The following is a 15,015-nucleotide window of genomic DNA, read 5'->3' as shown; positions in this document are numbered from 1 at the left end:
ATTGATTTCTTAATTAAATCACTACATCACACTTGTCTTAAAAAAATTGATTTAATATTGAGAAAAATGGTTATACCTATTATCTGCATTGGGTTAAATCATTACTCTCCTTAAAATAAATGTTAGATAATAAAAAAGGTAATTATAAATTAAAAACTAGAATTTAAAAAAAATATTTAATAGAATCTAAAATAAAATTTTACTCATTTTATAAGAACTTAAAATAATAATACAATTTTAGAAAGATAAAAAAAAAAAATTCTACAAACAATAATCAATATTTGTTACTTTTATCAATTATATATATATATATATATATATATATATTAGTTTAACTTACATAAAAGTTACCTTTTTATATAAAAATATTAACAATTAAATATTTATTTAGTAAAAGTTAGACAAAAATTACTAATCAAATTTTGTGATGGAACTTATTACAAGATTCAAATTAACACCGCTAAATTAACAATATTACTAAAAAATTGTTAAATAAAAATTATTTTTAAAAAACAAAATAATTAATTATTATATTAATTAAATTATAAACTATTTATAAATTAAAAAATTATTTATATCTAAATTAATTTATATTATTTGTATAAATTTATAACATAATTTTTAAATCGATATTTAATTGTTAATTATAAAAGTTTTATTATTAATTATTTATATTTTAAAATAATCTTTATTAGTCTTTTAAAGATTAATTTAAAATCTAAAATATTATTAACTAAAATTTTGATAATAAATTAAATATCAATTTTAACATTATTTTATAATACTTTAATAATAAAAATTACGTCAAATACTAATAATTTTTTAATCTTTAAATTAATTATTTTTTATTTAAATTTAATTATTATTGAATATTTTTTTGTAATGTATAGATTAATGATTATTATTATTAATTATTATTATGTGAGATAGAAAATTAATTTAAGACAAGTGCAATTTTAAAATGACGTATAATCCCATGTACACCACAGAAGTGGCTTAGCATATCTTATTTCAATTTTCATTTTGATTTTCTCCATTTTTGTTCCTTCCTTGTGTTTTCATCTTCCCAAAATCCCAACACAGTGATGAAGAATGCGTTGGTAGGGTTGAAACCCTCACTTCCTCTTTCTCACTCTTTTCCCTTCTCTTCTTCCCTTTCCCTCACACCCTTCTCTTTCTCTCTCTCCTCAAAACCTCACCCACTTCTCTCTTTCGCTACCAACAACAACAACAAAGATTTGAGGGAACAGGGAAACACACAGCAACCGCAACCAGAACCACCCAATGCTTCCAAGGAACAGCAAGAGAAGGTCAATGATTCGAGCAATCAAAGACTACCCATTTTGGGTTTCAATTGGAGGAACCTTTTGGACCCTGACCCTGACAACATCCTTGCCCTTGGCCTCACGGGCATTCTCACATGGGCAAGTGTGCAGGTCCTCTGGCAGCTCTTGTTCATCTCTTTGGCCATTCTTGTTGCTGCCCTCAAGTACTCTTTCATCGCTGCTCTTCTCGTCTTCATTCTCATTGCCCTTCTTTGAAAAATTTACCTTCTTTTTTGCTTTCTACGATTCTATTAGATATTTTTTTTTTAAAAAAAAGTAGTTGGAATGTGGTTGAATGATGATGTAAAAAGCTGTTAGTAAAAGTCAACAAATTTATCATTGTTGCTCTTCTTGTTTTCATTCACGTTGCCCTTCGTTGAATTGCTTTTAGTTCTTCTTCATCGCGATGTGATGAACCAAAGTTTTCATCTTGGCTCATGTCCATATTTCGTGTCTGTGAAAATGGATTGTATGTTCCTTTTGGTTTGTTTACCGGCTATGGTGTTTGATAGGGTGGTGTTCGTGTATAATATGATGGAGAATTTGTCTATGGTAAGCACCCAAGCATTTGAGGAACTCATTTACCATGAAAGCTACTTAGTCATCATCGAGTGAAACACTTTTAGTCATCATCGAGTGAAACACATCGAGAGCTAATATTTCAATTCGTTACAAACTTCATATAACTTCTCTTTATATAAACTGATTTTATAAGGTTGAATTAGGTTTAATATTCAATTTTAATATTTCTCCCTTGTGTCACCAGTTGAATATGCTACTTTGACTTTTCTACTTCTTGTTTTTGCTCCCCTTATCGAATCTGCTCCACTATGACACCTATCATCAGCAAACCACAATCATCTCTCACTGCTCCCTGTGATTCTCAAGCATTATCTCGTCACTTGCATCAAAACTTGTGGCCTTAAGTATGGGGACACCACTTTCCTTGTGGCCAAAATCACTTGTGTTAATTTATTTCTTGATATGACTATCATTCGTGATTGGCCTCTTCACTAGCTAGACATAAAAAATGTCTTCTAGTTGCAAGAAGAGGTTTTACTAGTTCTCCATCTGGCCTATGCATTTATCTTGTTGTTTATGCTAGTGACATTGTCATTGCTGGAGATGACCCCTTCGGTATCCACCACTAGCTCAATAGACTTGGGCCTCTAAAATATTCCTGCGGTATTGCCAGTATGAATATTTGTGAGCCTACATTCTTTAGTCAGTATCCTTTTCCTGAAATTTCTTACTGTTCTCTCTCTAGACGTTATCTCTGTTTCTATTAAACCCTTTTACCATTACTTAATTTTTAAAATGTTTCTCTCAGTTTTAATTCTGGTAAGGGAAAGCTATTACAACAAACCAATCCTTATAACATCAGAAACCAGTCCCCATCGTCATAGTCTTACAATTTTCTGAATCTTACAATTTGGCCAGATTTCTAATTAATGTGAGACTTCATAACAGGCTTGCTCCTTGTAGTGAGAAATTTGCAGGAGTAAACATCTATGGGTGATCCAAGATTAGGACTACACATTAATATCATATTAGAAATAGACTGAGCTAAACTTAATCTCAAAAGTTAGCTTGGGGGGATGATTACCCATGTCTCAGATTATTTTGTACCATATCCTAATATATACCAAATTATAGTAGAGAATTTTAATTAAAGTTATTAGGAACATGTGTACTTTTGTAGAATAGAGCTAAATCAAAGGCAACGAATTGTGGACCAGTCCAAATAGTATAATCTGTCCCTATGAAACACCAACTCCAACATGGACACCAGGACACGGCTAGTGTCCTAAATAGGACATACTATGTGTGTGTTTGAGGATAGATCAAGCTGCTCAAAGCGTATTCTTTTATTACTCTAGAAATTGGCTAATTAAAAGTTCAGTATACCCGTGAAGAATTTAAATGTCTCCATGGTTGTTGCAGGGTCACTAGTCACAATAAATCTTTTAGATTGACAGTTCTCCTCTTATGACTTCGGGTGCCATCAATTCAGTCTGTCATGTGCATAAAGGATAAAGGGAAAACTATAATGTCATATCATCAAAGAACTATTGTAAAAATTTAAAAAAATCTGACACTTTGAATGCTTCAGTTAATAAAAAAGAACTTACTGTCCGGGCTGGGGTTTTAGATGAAAGAAATGTGTTTGCCTTTGTACTTGGAAGACCAAAGTCACATACCCGAAGTAAATATTTTAAACAAAATGATTATGAACAACGCCCAATATATCCACAATCCATGCACTGTTAAGCGTTAGTCATCAGGTACTGCCAAATGGGGAACAGTGAGCATAATCTTTCAGCCATCATCTGTCATGGCTAGAGATACATCCTTTAAATTTAGCTCATAATTTATATGCAGAAAGAACAAAGGAGAGGTATAATAACAGGGAGCAAAAGACTGAAGAATGTAAAATTGATAGCACGAAGCAAGAGACAGAACTAACCCTATTTATATTAATTCTAAACTCCCAATCTAATTAAATAAAGAAGCATGTTAAGAAATAGGCAATTACTTCCTGCACCCGAACAATTGCTTCCTGCACCCAACGTAACTTTTTAAACCCAATTTTGCCCTTGTTACAGATTTGGTTATGGATATTAATATCCGGAAGTCACAGATTTACTTATGGACATCAATATCTGGAAGTCACATAATCAACTACGGATAAAAATATCCAGAATGCAATAATGAACTACGGATAAAAATATGTGGAAGTCAATAATGAACTATAGATAAAAATGTGCGGAAGTCAATAATGAACTACGAATAAAAAATCCGGTAGGCCATGTCAGTGTACCTTGACTTCTTCGATGATGGTTCCTTCTCCGACTTCAGAAGCTGACCGTGGCGGCTGATGCTCTGTCTGCGATGATGAAGGTCACTGACGGTGAAGCAAACGAATGGAGACGAAGGTTGCTGACGGTGGTTGCGGTTGTTGCTTCACGCACAAACGAAGAAGAAGAAGAATAGGGTTGAGTGCATGACATTGGGTGCATATCACACTTAAGGTATTTTCAAATTCATTAAGGGTAGTTTGATCTTCTCCTATATGTGATTGAGTGCTAGTTCAAAATGATCGGTGCAGCCTAAGAAATATGATGGAAGGTGAGAAAGAAAAGGTGGAATATTCAGACACTGAACAATTTGAAACTCTCATTGGTTTGATGTGATGATCCAAAAGAAAAGACCAGCAATAATGTTATTTATACTAACCATACATAAGACAAGGCACTGATCTAAGGAAGCATGTATGAAATATGAAAATATTCCCAATCTATCACATATGAAGAACATATTTTATGGTACAACAACACATTTTTGTAATTATCTCTTTCATATCAGTCTATATAATCTTCATAGAGATACTTATCAAAGTCTTCATATAGAAAGTTGCATTTCCTTCCTAGACTTTAATATTCTTTATAAAAAATAGAGTATCAAATATAGTGTAACACACATAAGGTTTGGAACAAAAGGTTTTATAGAAATTCAGATATGATTTTGAAAGGACAAAAGGAAAGTACATTTGGAAAATAATACTCATCTAATTGCAAATTTCTATTTATCTAATATGCGTGACAAAAAGAAAAATTATATTTGATGATGATGATAAGGGTACTCTATCACATTGCAAGGCTTTGTATAAACTTCTTCTCTAATTTATGCAAATGTATACAGATTAACATGAATGTATATTTAAAAAAAAAGGTTATATTGAATGGAAGATTTGTGGATATGCAGTTTGTTTTCATTTATAAGAAACATGAAGACTCTTAAGCATACAAAAAATATAATAAGACGACACATTGGATGGGACGAAGGGACTGATTTTTCTCCAAATGATGTAATTTCATTTGGTATTTCTTGAGATTGGCAAATTTTTTTATTCTTAAACTGAACAAGTTGTGTATCTGAATTACGAGTTTAGTGAAATTTGATATAGTCAAAGTCGAGATTATCAAATAAAACTTCAGTTTAATGTAATTGAAGATGTCATTGTGTTATTATTAAATACGATTTTAGTTTAACTAAAAAATCATTTATGAATTATATCACAAGATTTATTCAATTTTATAATAAAAAAATTTAATAATATATGTTTAGACCTTAAGTTCAAGATATAGCATCATTAGGGTCAACCACTACATCTAAGATATTGTCCGCTTTGAAGGTCGGTGATCCATTACGATTTTGTTCTTAAAAGAGGTCTTAATGATAGACTATTGAGCGATGTGCAACTATGAGACTATGTTGACAGTACCGAAACAAGCTCTCTAGTCGAGGTCTAAGAGGAGTGGATTCCCCTAGTTGAAGGGCTTGAGACACATTTTTGTTTCCACATACAGCGTCAATGTTCCGACCTCAAGTCTAAAAAAGATCACAGTTAGGGTCAATCACTGCATTCGAGGTATTGTCCGCTTTAAAAGTCAGTGTTCTTAAAAGATATCTCGACAGATTAAAAAAGGAGAAAATACATAAACTGTTTTAGGCCTCGATTATTGAACGATGTGAGGTTATATTAATAATAGTAAAATAATATCAAATGAAATTAGAGAAAAAAAAAAGGAAGTGAATTTAACATATTTCTCTTACTTTCTTAACAAATAAGTAGAAGCAAAGATGAGTTTCATTGCTCAATTTCCACACTCACTCTTCTTCATGAAGAAGAGAGCAGAAGAAACCGACAGATCTTAAAAAAAAAACTCAAAATTTAGAAATTGAACATAAATGAATTAATGTTCCGCCAGAAAGCAGTGTAAATTTGAAGTTGAATGACGTTGACCAAAGATAATATAACGCAAAACAAGGCCCACACTTCTCTCGCTCTTCCTTTCTCACTTCTCTTCTTTCATTACTTTCCATGACTCGCCTCAGGCGAATCGGCACCGCCATTGGAGCCGCCGTCGCCACCGCATACGGCGCCTCCATCCTCCTCTCGCCTCCTGTCTCCGTCAGCGACCATGGAGCCGGGGGATCATACATCGCCACTGTCCGGGAGAAGATCCACGATCCATTCGCCGCCGTGCCGTCGAGAGAGGTCCAGCGGTCGGCGCTGATCGGCGCCGGCGCCACAAGTCCTCTAGACGTTCTCGTCATCGGCGGCGGAGCCACCGGCTCCGGCGTGGCCCTCGACGCCGTCACTCGAGGGCTCCGCGTCGGCCTCGTCGAGAGAGAGGATTTCTCTTCCGGAACTTCCTCTCGCTCCACCAAGCTCATTCATGGAGGTACAAGTGTGCGTGCTCGATTATGTGTTATTTTATCTTTAAAAAATGATTAAAAAGATACTGTATCTATTGAATATCCGATAATCGCAAGAGAGTGTACTATTTACGCTTTTCAATAAAAAAATTGGGTAAAATACCATTTGGAGTCGAGAAATTGTATAGTACTTTTTCATTAGTATCCGAAGATGTAGTTTGTCAATAACTTTAGTTCAAAATTCATTATGTATGTATGTTTAACTAGCAAAGTAATAGAAAGTGGTTAGATTTAATGACATTTGTTTTCAAAAGGAGTAATTATCCAAACAGCTTTTTATTTTTGCTTGAGTTTCCTCAGGAAGAGTCCAAGCATTTTCCTAATAGAAAAGAGTAAATAGTCTTAGCATTAGAAGTGTTTTTATACTTTAACGAATGTAGAATTCTTATACTTTAATTAAATCACAGAGGCCACTAAAAAAATAACTTCAAAGAATGATGATTTCTTAAATATTTTTCTAATACTGAAAGTATGATTGGACAAAGGGGCTTTGGAGAAGGCTGTTTCATTCAAATAATGACAGTGGGTATATGTTTAGTGGGAGTTATTTATTAATGAAAAGACATCATGCGTATATTATTTAATTGATTGTAAGGATCAAAGAAATTCTGCTATGTTTTGTTCAAAAGGGAATTAGTTGCAGAGTGGAAAATTCAAGAATCTGGAAGGGAGATGCAAGAACAAGGACAGAGTGAGTAAGAACCGAGGAACTTCTAGAAACTGTACCTTGCTTGGTGATGAGAGCTCCAGTGGATGGGGCAGTTTGGGTGAAATGGAAAATGCATATGAGAAAGGATGGGGTGGTATCAAGTGGCTAATTACTTTGGGGATATGTTTGGTTGGGTGAACAGGTTGGAATGATACTTCAAGTTAAGTGAAGTTGTGGGAGAGGAAAGGGTACAAGTTCCAAGTGGTCTTGGTGGCACTAAAAGGCAGATATTTTAGTTGGTTCCAATGGTGGGAGGTTGGTTTGTTCTAATTATATTTGGAAGGGTTCCAAACTGCATTAGTCTGAAGGTTTCAACCATTTACTATTAAGGATGAAACAAATATCCAAATACCAATTGTAGAAGAATTTTAGGAGAAATTTGAGTTGTGTCATATGCCAGTCCCCTGAGGTACACTGGTGTGAAAACCTCAGTTTTTTGAATTGGGTTTATAGAAGAAGATAGGGCAGTACTTAATAAAATCTTCACTGGAGAGGATGAATCATGCAGAAATTGATAAGAAAAAGTGGATATTAAACAAAGAAAGGAGATATTTAGTTGGTTAGATGATTAGTTAGAGAGGGGAAGAAGACAGTGCATAAATCACTGGAGGGGAATAAGGGTGAGTTTTAGAATTGGAGTAGAGATTGCAAGGGAGAGCCTTGGTTTCTCAAGTAATTGAGTGGAAGGGTAAAAGAGGAGGGAAAAGAAAAAATGACCGATGTATCAATTTTTTTATTTATATTGTATCTCTATTCTTATTTGTATCTTGGCACTTTTCATCATTCTCATTATTTACTTAAATATTCACTACACCTTGGATAAATATATAATGCTTCTAAATTTAGCAAACACTGATAATCTGGTAGGCCAAACAATTTTTTTTTCATAATTAATATTGACATGTTTATAAAGGGTGTTCAATAAAATTACTATTTTTAAATTGTTTTTCATATTCTTTCAAAGGATATGAAACATTAAGTAACAAAGCTAAAAACCTAAAACTGGCTAATACTTTTGGGATTTGAAATTTACAGGCAGAAATCAATTAAAGGACCCTGTTTCCATTTGAGCGTTGTGAAGTTTACATTGATTTAGGTTTTCAAATATGATTGATAAAAACATTATGCATCTTAACTCTTTAGATTGTTGGTATTGACTGGCAAAAAAAATCAATCTTACTGGGAAATGTTAGTCATTTTATATGTCCTTATGTTATAAGCTCTAACATTTCAGTGTTTGTGTAAACTCTTAGGTGTTCGTTACCTAGAGAAAGCTTTCTTTCAACTTGACTATGGCCAACTGAAGTTAGTATTCCATGCACTTGAGGAGCGTAAACAGGTTATTGACAATGCACCACACCTATGTCATGCTTTGCCTTGCATGACACCATGTTTTGACTGGTTTGAAGTACTGTACTACTGGATTGGCTTGAAAATGTACGATTTGGTCGCAGGAGCACGACTCTTACACTTATCGAGATATTATTCTGCTAAGGAGTCTGTTGAACTCTTTCCCACTCTGGCAAAGGAGGGAAAAGGTAGAAGTCTGAGGGGCACAGTTGTTTATTATGATGGACAAATGAATGATGCACGTCTTAATGTTGGGTTGGCTTGCACAGCAGCGTTAGCTGGTGCTGCAGTGCTCAATCACGCCGAAGTTGTATCTTTACTGAAGGATGATGCTGGTGAGCGGATAATTGGTGCACGAATTAGGGACAATTTAACTGGTAATTCTTTCTTCTATTTCTATATGCTACTGTAGACATTCATGGTTTACATTTTTTACTATTTTGGACTATTGGAAATGGTAAGTTGACGGACTGTATCAGGATATTATATCTGTTTAAACAAGGGATCTGATATTTTGTGAGGAACAGACATACTATGTGAAGAACCATTTGTTGGAAGTCAATAATTTATTCTTCAGCTGTTGATTTGTGACTTTTAGGGGATGCCTTTAATTTGCAAAAAAATTATGAACGAGATAGCACATTAGCTCTTTTACCATGTTTGACTTTAAAAATGATCATAGGACAAAAAAAAAGGATGGAGTACAGAACAAAATCTAATTTTTTTTATTATGTACCAAAACAGGGGACAAATTTTATGTTCACTACAATATTATGAAAAATTCAAAATCATTTTTCTCTCTAAGTTGTAAACGGCACTTTCAATCCCACACCAAAACACTGTAGGTTATTTGATTCTACAAACAGAATAAGCATTAAAGCATTTAAAAATTTCCAATCAGCTCAGTATCAATGTAATAATAAATACATATTTCCATTGACATTTCATATTTTATTGTTCAAAAACTCATTATGTGTGTATAAGGGATTTTTTGTTGTGTAGCCATGGGCACATCATAAAGAGTTAAAAATAGAAAAGTTTTATTGGAAAAGGTGTTAATTAAATAAAAAAACACATAAGTAATCCAATATCTAATGTTAAGTAATTTTTCACATTTAATATTATGTATTCACAAACTACTTGCCCATGTAAATAAGTTAAAATTACGTAATTATTTAGAACATAAAAATAATTCAATGAGAATACTAGAATGATTAAGTTTAAGAGCATCAAAACGTTGGCTTTGTGCCTTGTTATAATGTAAAATAAATGCATATGATACAAATGGTATTGCAATTTTTTTCTTATTGTTCTTTTAAGCACATAGAGCATCTCTAATGGAACAACTTATTAAAGTTGCTGAATTATACTGTTCAGATTTTTTATGCAGGGTCATATCATGACACAATTTTTCTTAAATTTTATGTAACTTAAGCAATTGTACTTTCTAATGGTGCAACTCTCTTGATAGTTCACTAAATAGGTTCTACTATTTATCCTTCCCCAGCAAATGGGCCTCAATGAGTAACCATTGCTTATTTGTTAGAGTAGGTTAAGAAATTTGCATTTGAGATATTCTTAGGCTCATGAAAAAACAAAGTACAAAATTGGTTGTGTTGCTTCAAGCACCAAATAATAGACATAAAAAAATTTGCGTCATGACTCTGCTACCTTTACTGTGCTGTTCTGGTCCCTGCATGTCCATTATAACACATCTCAAGCTTAAAGAATAATGTTATTTAACAATTCAATTGTTAATTATTTTTATTCCTTATTTTGCATCCTGTAGGCAAAGAGTTTGATACATATGCAAAAGTAATTGTGAATGCGGCTGGGCCTTTTTGTGATTCTATAAGGAAAATGGCTGACAAAAGTGCACGAGACTTGATTTCTCCAAGCAGTGGTGTACATATTATACTCCCTGATTATTATTCTCCAGAGGGAATGGGCTTGATTGTTCCGAAAACTAAGGATGGACGTGTTGTTTTCATGCTACCATGGTTGGGAAGGACAGTTGCCGGAACTACAGATTCTAATACTAGCTTTACCTTTCTTCCAGAACCACATGAAGATGAAATACAATTTATATTGGATGCCATCTCTGATTACCTTAATGTTAAAGTATGTCATTCCTGCCAATACAGGCAATTATTAAGCTCATTAACTTTCCTTATCTTTCTGATGTTCATTGCAGAAATTAAATGATTCCATGCATATTACATGTTTGGAAATATTTTGGATAATCCTAGGCAGAAGAAAAAAAACAGTAAATTGCATCTTATATTTGTTAGCTCCATTGATATAGAATTAAATCTTTTCATTTGTGGGATTCTCTCTTCTTTTAATTAACTTGGTCTGTCAAACTCCTGATTAAATCTGAGGACAATGATCCGAATAAGCTGTCACAATCTATACGTCATTTTCCTTTATCCCTTTCTCTTCAAACATCAAATAATGCTTTGAAAATTTAGGTCCGACGCACTGACGTTCTTTCTGCCTGGAGTGGCATTCGTCCATTAGCCATGGACCCATCAGCTAAAAATACCGAGAGTATCTCTAGGGATCATGTTGTCTTTGAGGGTTACCCTGGTTTGGTTACCATTACTGGTGGCAAGTGGACTACCTATAGAAGGTAATTATTTAATCGTTCAAGCTGAAAGTTGTTGAAATTTGTTCAGATGTTGTTTCTGCAGTTAGGTATTGTATTAATCATGCTAACTATTCAGTTAGTCCATTTAACTAGTGTTTAATTTCTTTCCAACTTCTGCACTATTTGTCGTTGCCTTTCCTTCTGGATGTTCCCTTCCAGCGTGCAATATTCCTGTTGCACATGATTCTATTCTGATTTCAATGTGTTTCAGCATGGCAGAAGATGCTGTCAATACAGCTATAAAGTCTGGGAAGTTGAGCCCCATCAATGCATGTGTCACCAACAATCTCAGGATTGTTGGTGGTGAAGGGTGGGATCCTGCATCTTTTACCATTCTTTCTCAACAGTATGTGCGCATGAAAGTAACATACAAGGGTAAAGTTGTTCCTGGTGTGATGGACACTGCTGCAGCGAAGCACTTGTCTCATGCATATGGAACATTGGCTGAACGTGTTGCTGTCATTGCTCAGGTTAGCTTGTATATATTTCGTATTGCATATAGTAGCAGTATTAGCACATGAACTTTTGAATTGATATAGCCTAGTGGCATCATTTATCCATGTGACTGACTCAACTAGTGGTATATATGGCTTCATTGTTTGTTGTAAACCATGAACGTGAATGAATATCGAATACTTGTGATGGATGTTGTTAAAGATATAAAACTTTTTCGTTGGCTCTCTAACTATATAGTTTAAGATTTCTGGATTGTTGATTCTTAACAATATCGAAGTCTTTATAGTTAAGTGGTCAAGAGTAGGATCTTTGGTGTTTCCATTTTTTATAATTTAATTGAACTTTGGAATACGGAAAAGTAAATTTGATTATAGCTAGGAGGTAGATTGGGACGTGGACACCATCATTTCACTATTGTGTTTAAATTTCTAGTTGTTGGGCATATGTATAGAACTAACTTGGGGATTGGTCACAGTATTAAAGATCTTTTTAGAAGCACATACTTCTCCGGGAGGTAGATTGGGACGTGGACATAAGGGTCTTTATGACACAATCAATAATTCAATTCATTTTCAATTAAGTCTTGCTCTAGCCTCTTTAGGGGTTATGTGTTTATAGTGCAAGACTTTACTACTCAAGCTGCCTTATATACTCATCATCAATATATAGCAGGCTTCATTATGAGAGGGGCTTTTGCTCATTGACTCGTATTCACAAGAGTTTACCTATTTGTCCATGCTTTGAGCACAATGATAGATGTCCATTAGTTATACAGTTAGTTAGTTGGGGTTGGTAATAATTACAAAAATAAGTCATATGTTGCCAATAAGAAAGGGGTTCAGAGGAGAGTTGTATCTTGTGATTTGAGAGGAAATTTAAATTGGTGTGGGAGAATTCAAGATTCTCAACTCCTAGGAATCATTTGTACATTTTTTGTTAATAAAAGGTTTTCTTTATATAATTCTGATCCGGTTTTTATCACACCAGGCAGTATTGCATGAAAATTGTTAAATGTGAGAGTTTATGTTCATTTGTGGATGGTCCATAGATTTGACTTGTAAATTTGTCAGATTTTGTGTAATGCAAAAATAATACTAAGAAAGTCTTATATGAGGGTATCCAGAGAAAATATAATGCTACAAAATTATAAATATTCACCAGTTTAACTTGATAACAAACCAAATAATTGTAAGAAAGTATGATATGCTGAAAAACCCAATATAAGCTGGAAGAAATCTCATAGGAAATGGACTTTAAATCCAATCCAATCTTACGAAGTGGACTATGAGCCTAACTTAATCTTACAAAACCAGTTTGTAAGATGAGGTTTATGCACACTTTTATACTATTTATCTCTAATCGATTTGAGATATCCAACAAAATCAATTTGAAAAGATATGGCGTCAAACTGTTGGTAGAATTATTTGTGGTTAAGTGCATTTGCATACTGAAATTCTGTCAAACTGTTGAACATAGTTCCGACCTTGCTGGTTTTAAAAGATATATAATTCATTGCATGGTTATTCATTTCAAACACTCACCTCATGCTTCTAATCTAGTTTGACAGATCAAAATCCAATAGAATGTGCCACCAACAGATCTAAAGTGTGCTTATGCAGTTTGTACAAGTTTTGATCAGTTTCATGGTTTTGACAATACCAAGTTTTAAATATATATTTCTTATGCAGAATGAAAATTTGGGTAAGCGACTTGCCCATGGTTACCCTTTTTTGGAGGCTGAGGTGGCCTACTGTGCTCGGCATGAGTATTGTGAATCTGCAATTGACTTCATTTCGAGGAGGTCTCGTCTAGCTTTCCTTGACACAGATGCTGCAGGACGGGCATTACCTCGTGTCATTCAAATATTAGGATCTGAGCACAAATGGGACAAGGCAAGGCAGAAACAAGAGATGCAGAAGGCTAAAGAATTTCTGGAGACTTTTAAATCCTCAAAAAATGCTCAATTCCATGATGGGAAGCATAATTAGTAAGTACCACTTCATCTACCCATGAATTACATAGAAACTTGGCTTCATTGACATTTTAAATCCCATAATATACACCTCTTACTGTTCTAGTCACTGGAAAATTTCTGGTTGGTTTTGTTTCTTCTTAAAAAAAATCCAGTCGTTACTGTTTAATCCCTAAAAATTTGTAAACTTGATATAGGTCTCTCTTATCTTGAAAGCTTTTCTTTTTAGTCCATCTTATTTAGAAAACATAATTTCCATTTTCTAATCTGTTAGCCTGGTTATCAATGAATACGAGTTGGACTAAAATCGAAAAAATAAAATAACTCAGAATTTTTTCTGAGCTAAAGCTGAATGAGGTGTATATTATGGGGAATAAAAATTTAATTAAGCTTAGAAATTAATGTGTTAATTTTAGAAGTTCAGTTCCAAGGGATGAATAATTTATAACCACGTACTCTTTTTTAGGCTTTGGACTTCAAATGAGAAGGGAGCAACTTCCAAACACATGGTATTATTGCCTAGAGTTTCCATGGGTCAATAAAAGATTTCAGCTCCTCTCAGTAACACATTCTTTGACACACTCTTTTTATGATCATCTTCTATTGGTTGAAATTTATTAAAAATAATTGAAATTGTTTGTTTGCATTACTTAATCATTCCATATTATTTCCAATAAACTTCAACCAGAGGAGGAATGTAATCTAAAGAGAAGTTGTGTTAAGAGTATGTTGCTAACATATATCTATCTGTAAATGGTTGTGCTATGCCATGTGTTTTGTGGAGTTGTGGCTGTTGGTGTGGAAGAACATAATGTAAGTGTATGGTAAAAAGGTGAAGAAATAGAATGTGGCAAACCACTTCCTGTTAAGAGATCTTTCTTTCAAATAAGCATTGTGTATTGTTTACACTTTTCTTTGTTGTATTGTAAATATTTGAGGGATATTCTGAAAGTAAGTTGAAATATAAATAGGTTTAACTTCAAATTATATCAGGAACATAGCTGCATAATTTTAAAAAATAAACATGCCTAAATAGCATCTAAGTTAATATAATAAGTACCTAACATTCTAAGGTTTTTTCATATTGCATACACTACTCTTAAATTCTAAGGTTTAACTTCATTTTTCTATTTCTACATTAATCTTCTTAAATGTTTGGAAAGCACTAACATGCTTATGAATTACATTGAATTTCTTAATTCATTAGAAAACACAACATTAAAAAAGAAGGAGAATTCTGTTCCGTCTGAAGAAGGATGTTAATGTAATT

At 33.5% G+C, this 15,015-nt stretch overlaps 2 protein-coding genes across 4 annotated transcripts; both read left to right on the top strand.

Annotated features, from left to right (window-relative positions):
* The first annotated feature begins 992 nt into the window (after positions 1-992).
* Positions 993-1,673, top strand: LOC137829458 (uncharacterized). Its single transcript, XM_068636261.2, has one exon. It carries the CDS (start codon positions 1,086-1,088, stop codon positions 1,539-1,541), a length of 456 nt encoding a protein of 151 aa, XP_068492362.1. The 5' UTR covers positions 993-1,085; the 3' UTR covers positions 1,542-1,673.
* A 4,231-nt stretch (positions 1,674-5,904) lies between these two features.
* LOC137830492 (glycerol-3-phosphate dehydrogenase SDP6, mitochondrial) lies at positions 5,905-14,732 on the top strand. Of its 3 annotated transcripts, XM_090304623.1 has the most exons (8): positions 6,108-6,574; positions 8,571-8,656; positions 8,772-9,044; positions 10,457-10,788; positions 11,139-11,299; positions 11,529-11,787; positions 13,462-13,760; positions 14,212-14,732. In XM_090304623.1, coding segments are annotated over exons 3-8 (1,200 nt in total). In that variant the 5' UTR covers positions 6,108-6,574; positions 8,571-8,656; positions 8,772-8,896; the 3' UTR covers positions 14,213-14,732. The 3 variants fall into 3 exon arrangements, with proteins under 3 accessions (XP_068493978.1, XP_068493979.1, XP_090160749.1); XM_068637877.2 differs by having other exon boundaries at positions 5,905-6,574; positions 8,571-9,044; XM_068637878.2 differs by lacking the exon at positions 14,212-14,732 and having other exon boundaries at positions 5,905-6,574; positions 8,571-9,044; positions 13,462-13,761.
* Positions 14,733-15,015: the final 283 nt, after the last annotated feature.

The sequence above is a fragment of the Phaseolus vulgaris genome, chromosome 7 (assembly GCF_051622355.1).
Source record: "Phaseolus vulgaris cultivar YP4 chromosome 7, ASM5162235v1, whole genome shotgun sequence".
NCBI classification, from domain to species: Eukaryota; Viridiplantae; Streptophyta; class Magnoliopsida; order Fabales; family Fabaceae; genus Phaseolus; species Phaseolus vulgaris.
The sequence above is the reverse complement of the archived record's forward strand: the minus strand, read 5'-3'. Positions and strand labels throughout refer to the sequence as shown.

Coding starts and splice junctions, on each gene's coding strand:
- LOC137829458 (XM_068636261.2), top strand. CDS start 1,086: ATGAAGAATGCGTTGGTAGGGTTGAAACCCTCACTTCCTCTTTCTCAC.
- LOC137830492 (XM_068637877.2), top strand. CDS start 6,211: ATGACTCGCCTCAGGCGAATCGGCACCGCCATTGGAGCCGCCGTCGCC. Junction 6,575..8,570: donor CACCAAGCTCATTCATGGAG/GTACAAGTGTGC, acceptor GTAAACTCTTAG/GTGTTCGTTACCTAGAGAAA. Junction 10,789..11,138: donor CTGATTACCTTAATGTTAAA/GTATGTCATTCC, acceptor TTGAAAATTTAG/GTCCGACGCACTGACGTTCT.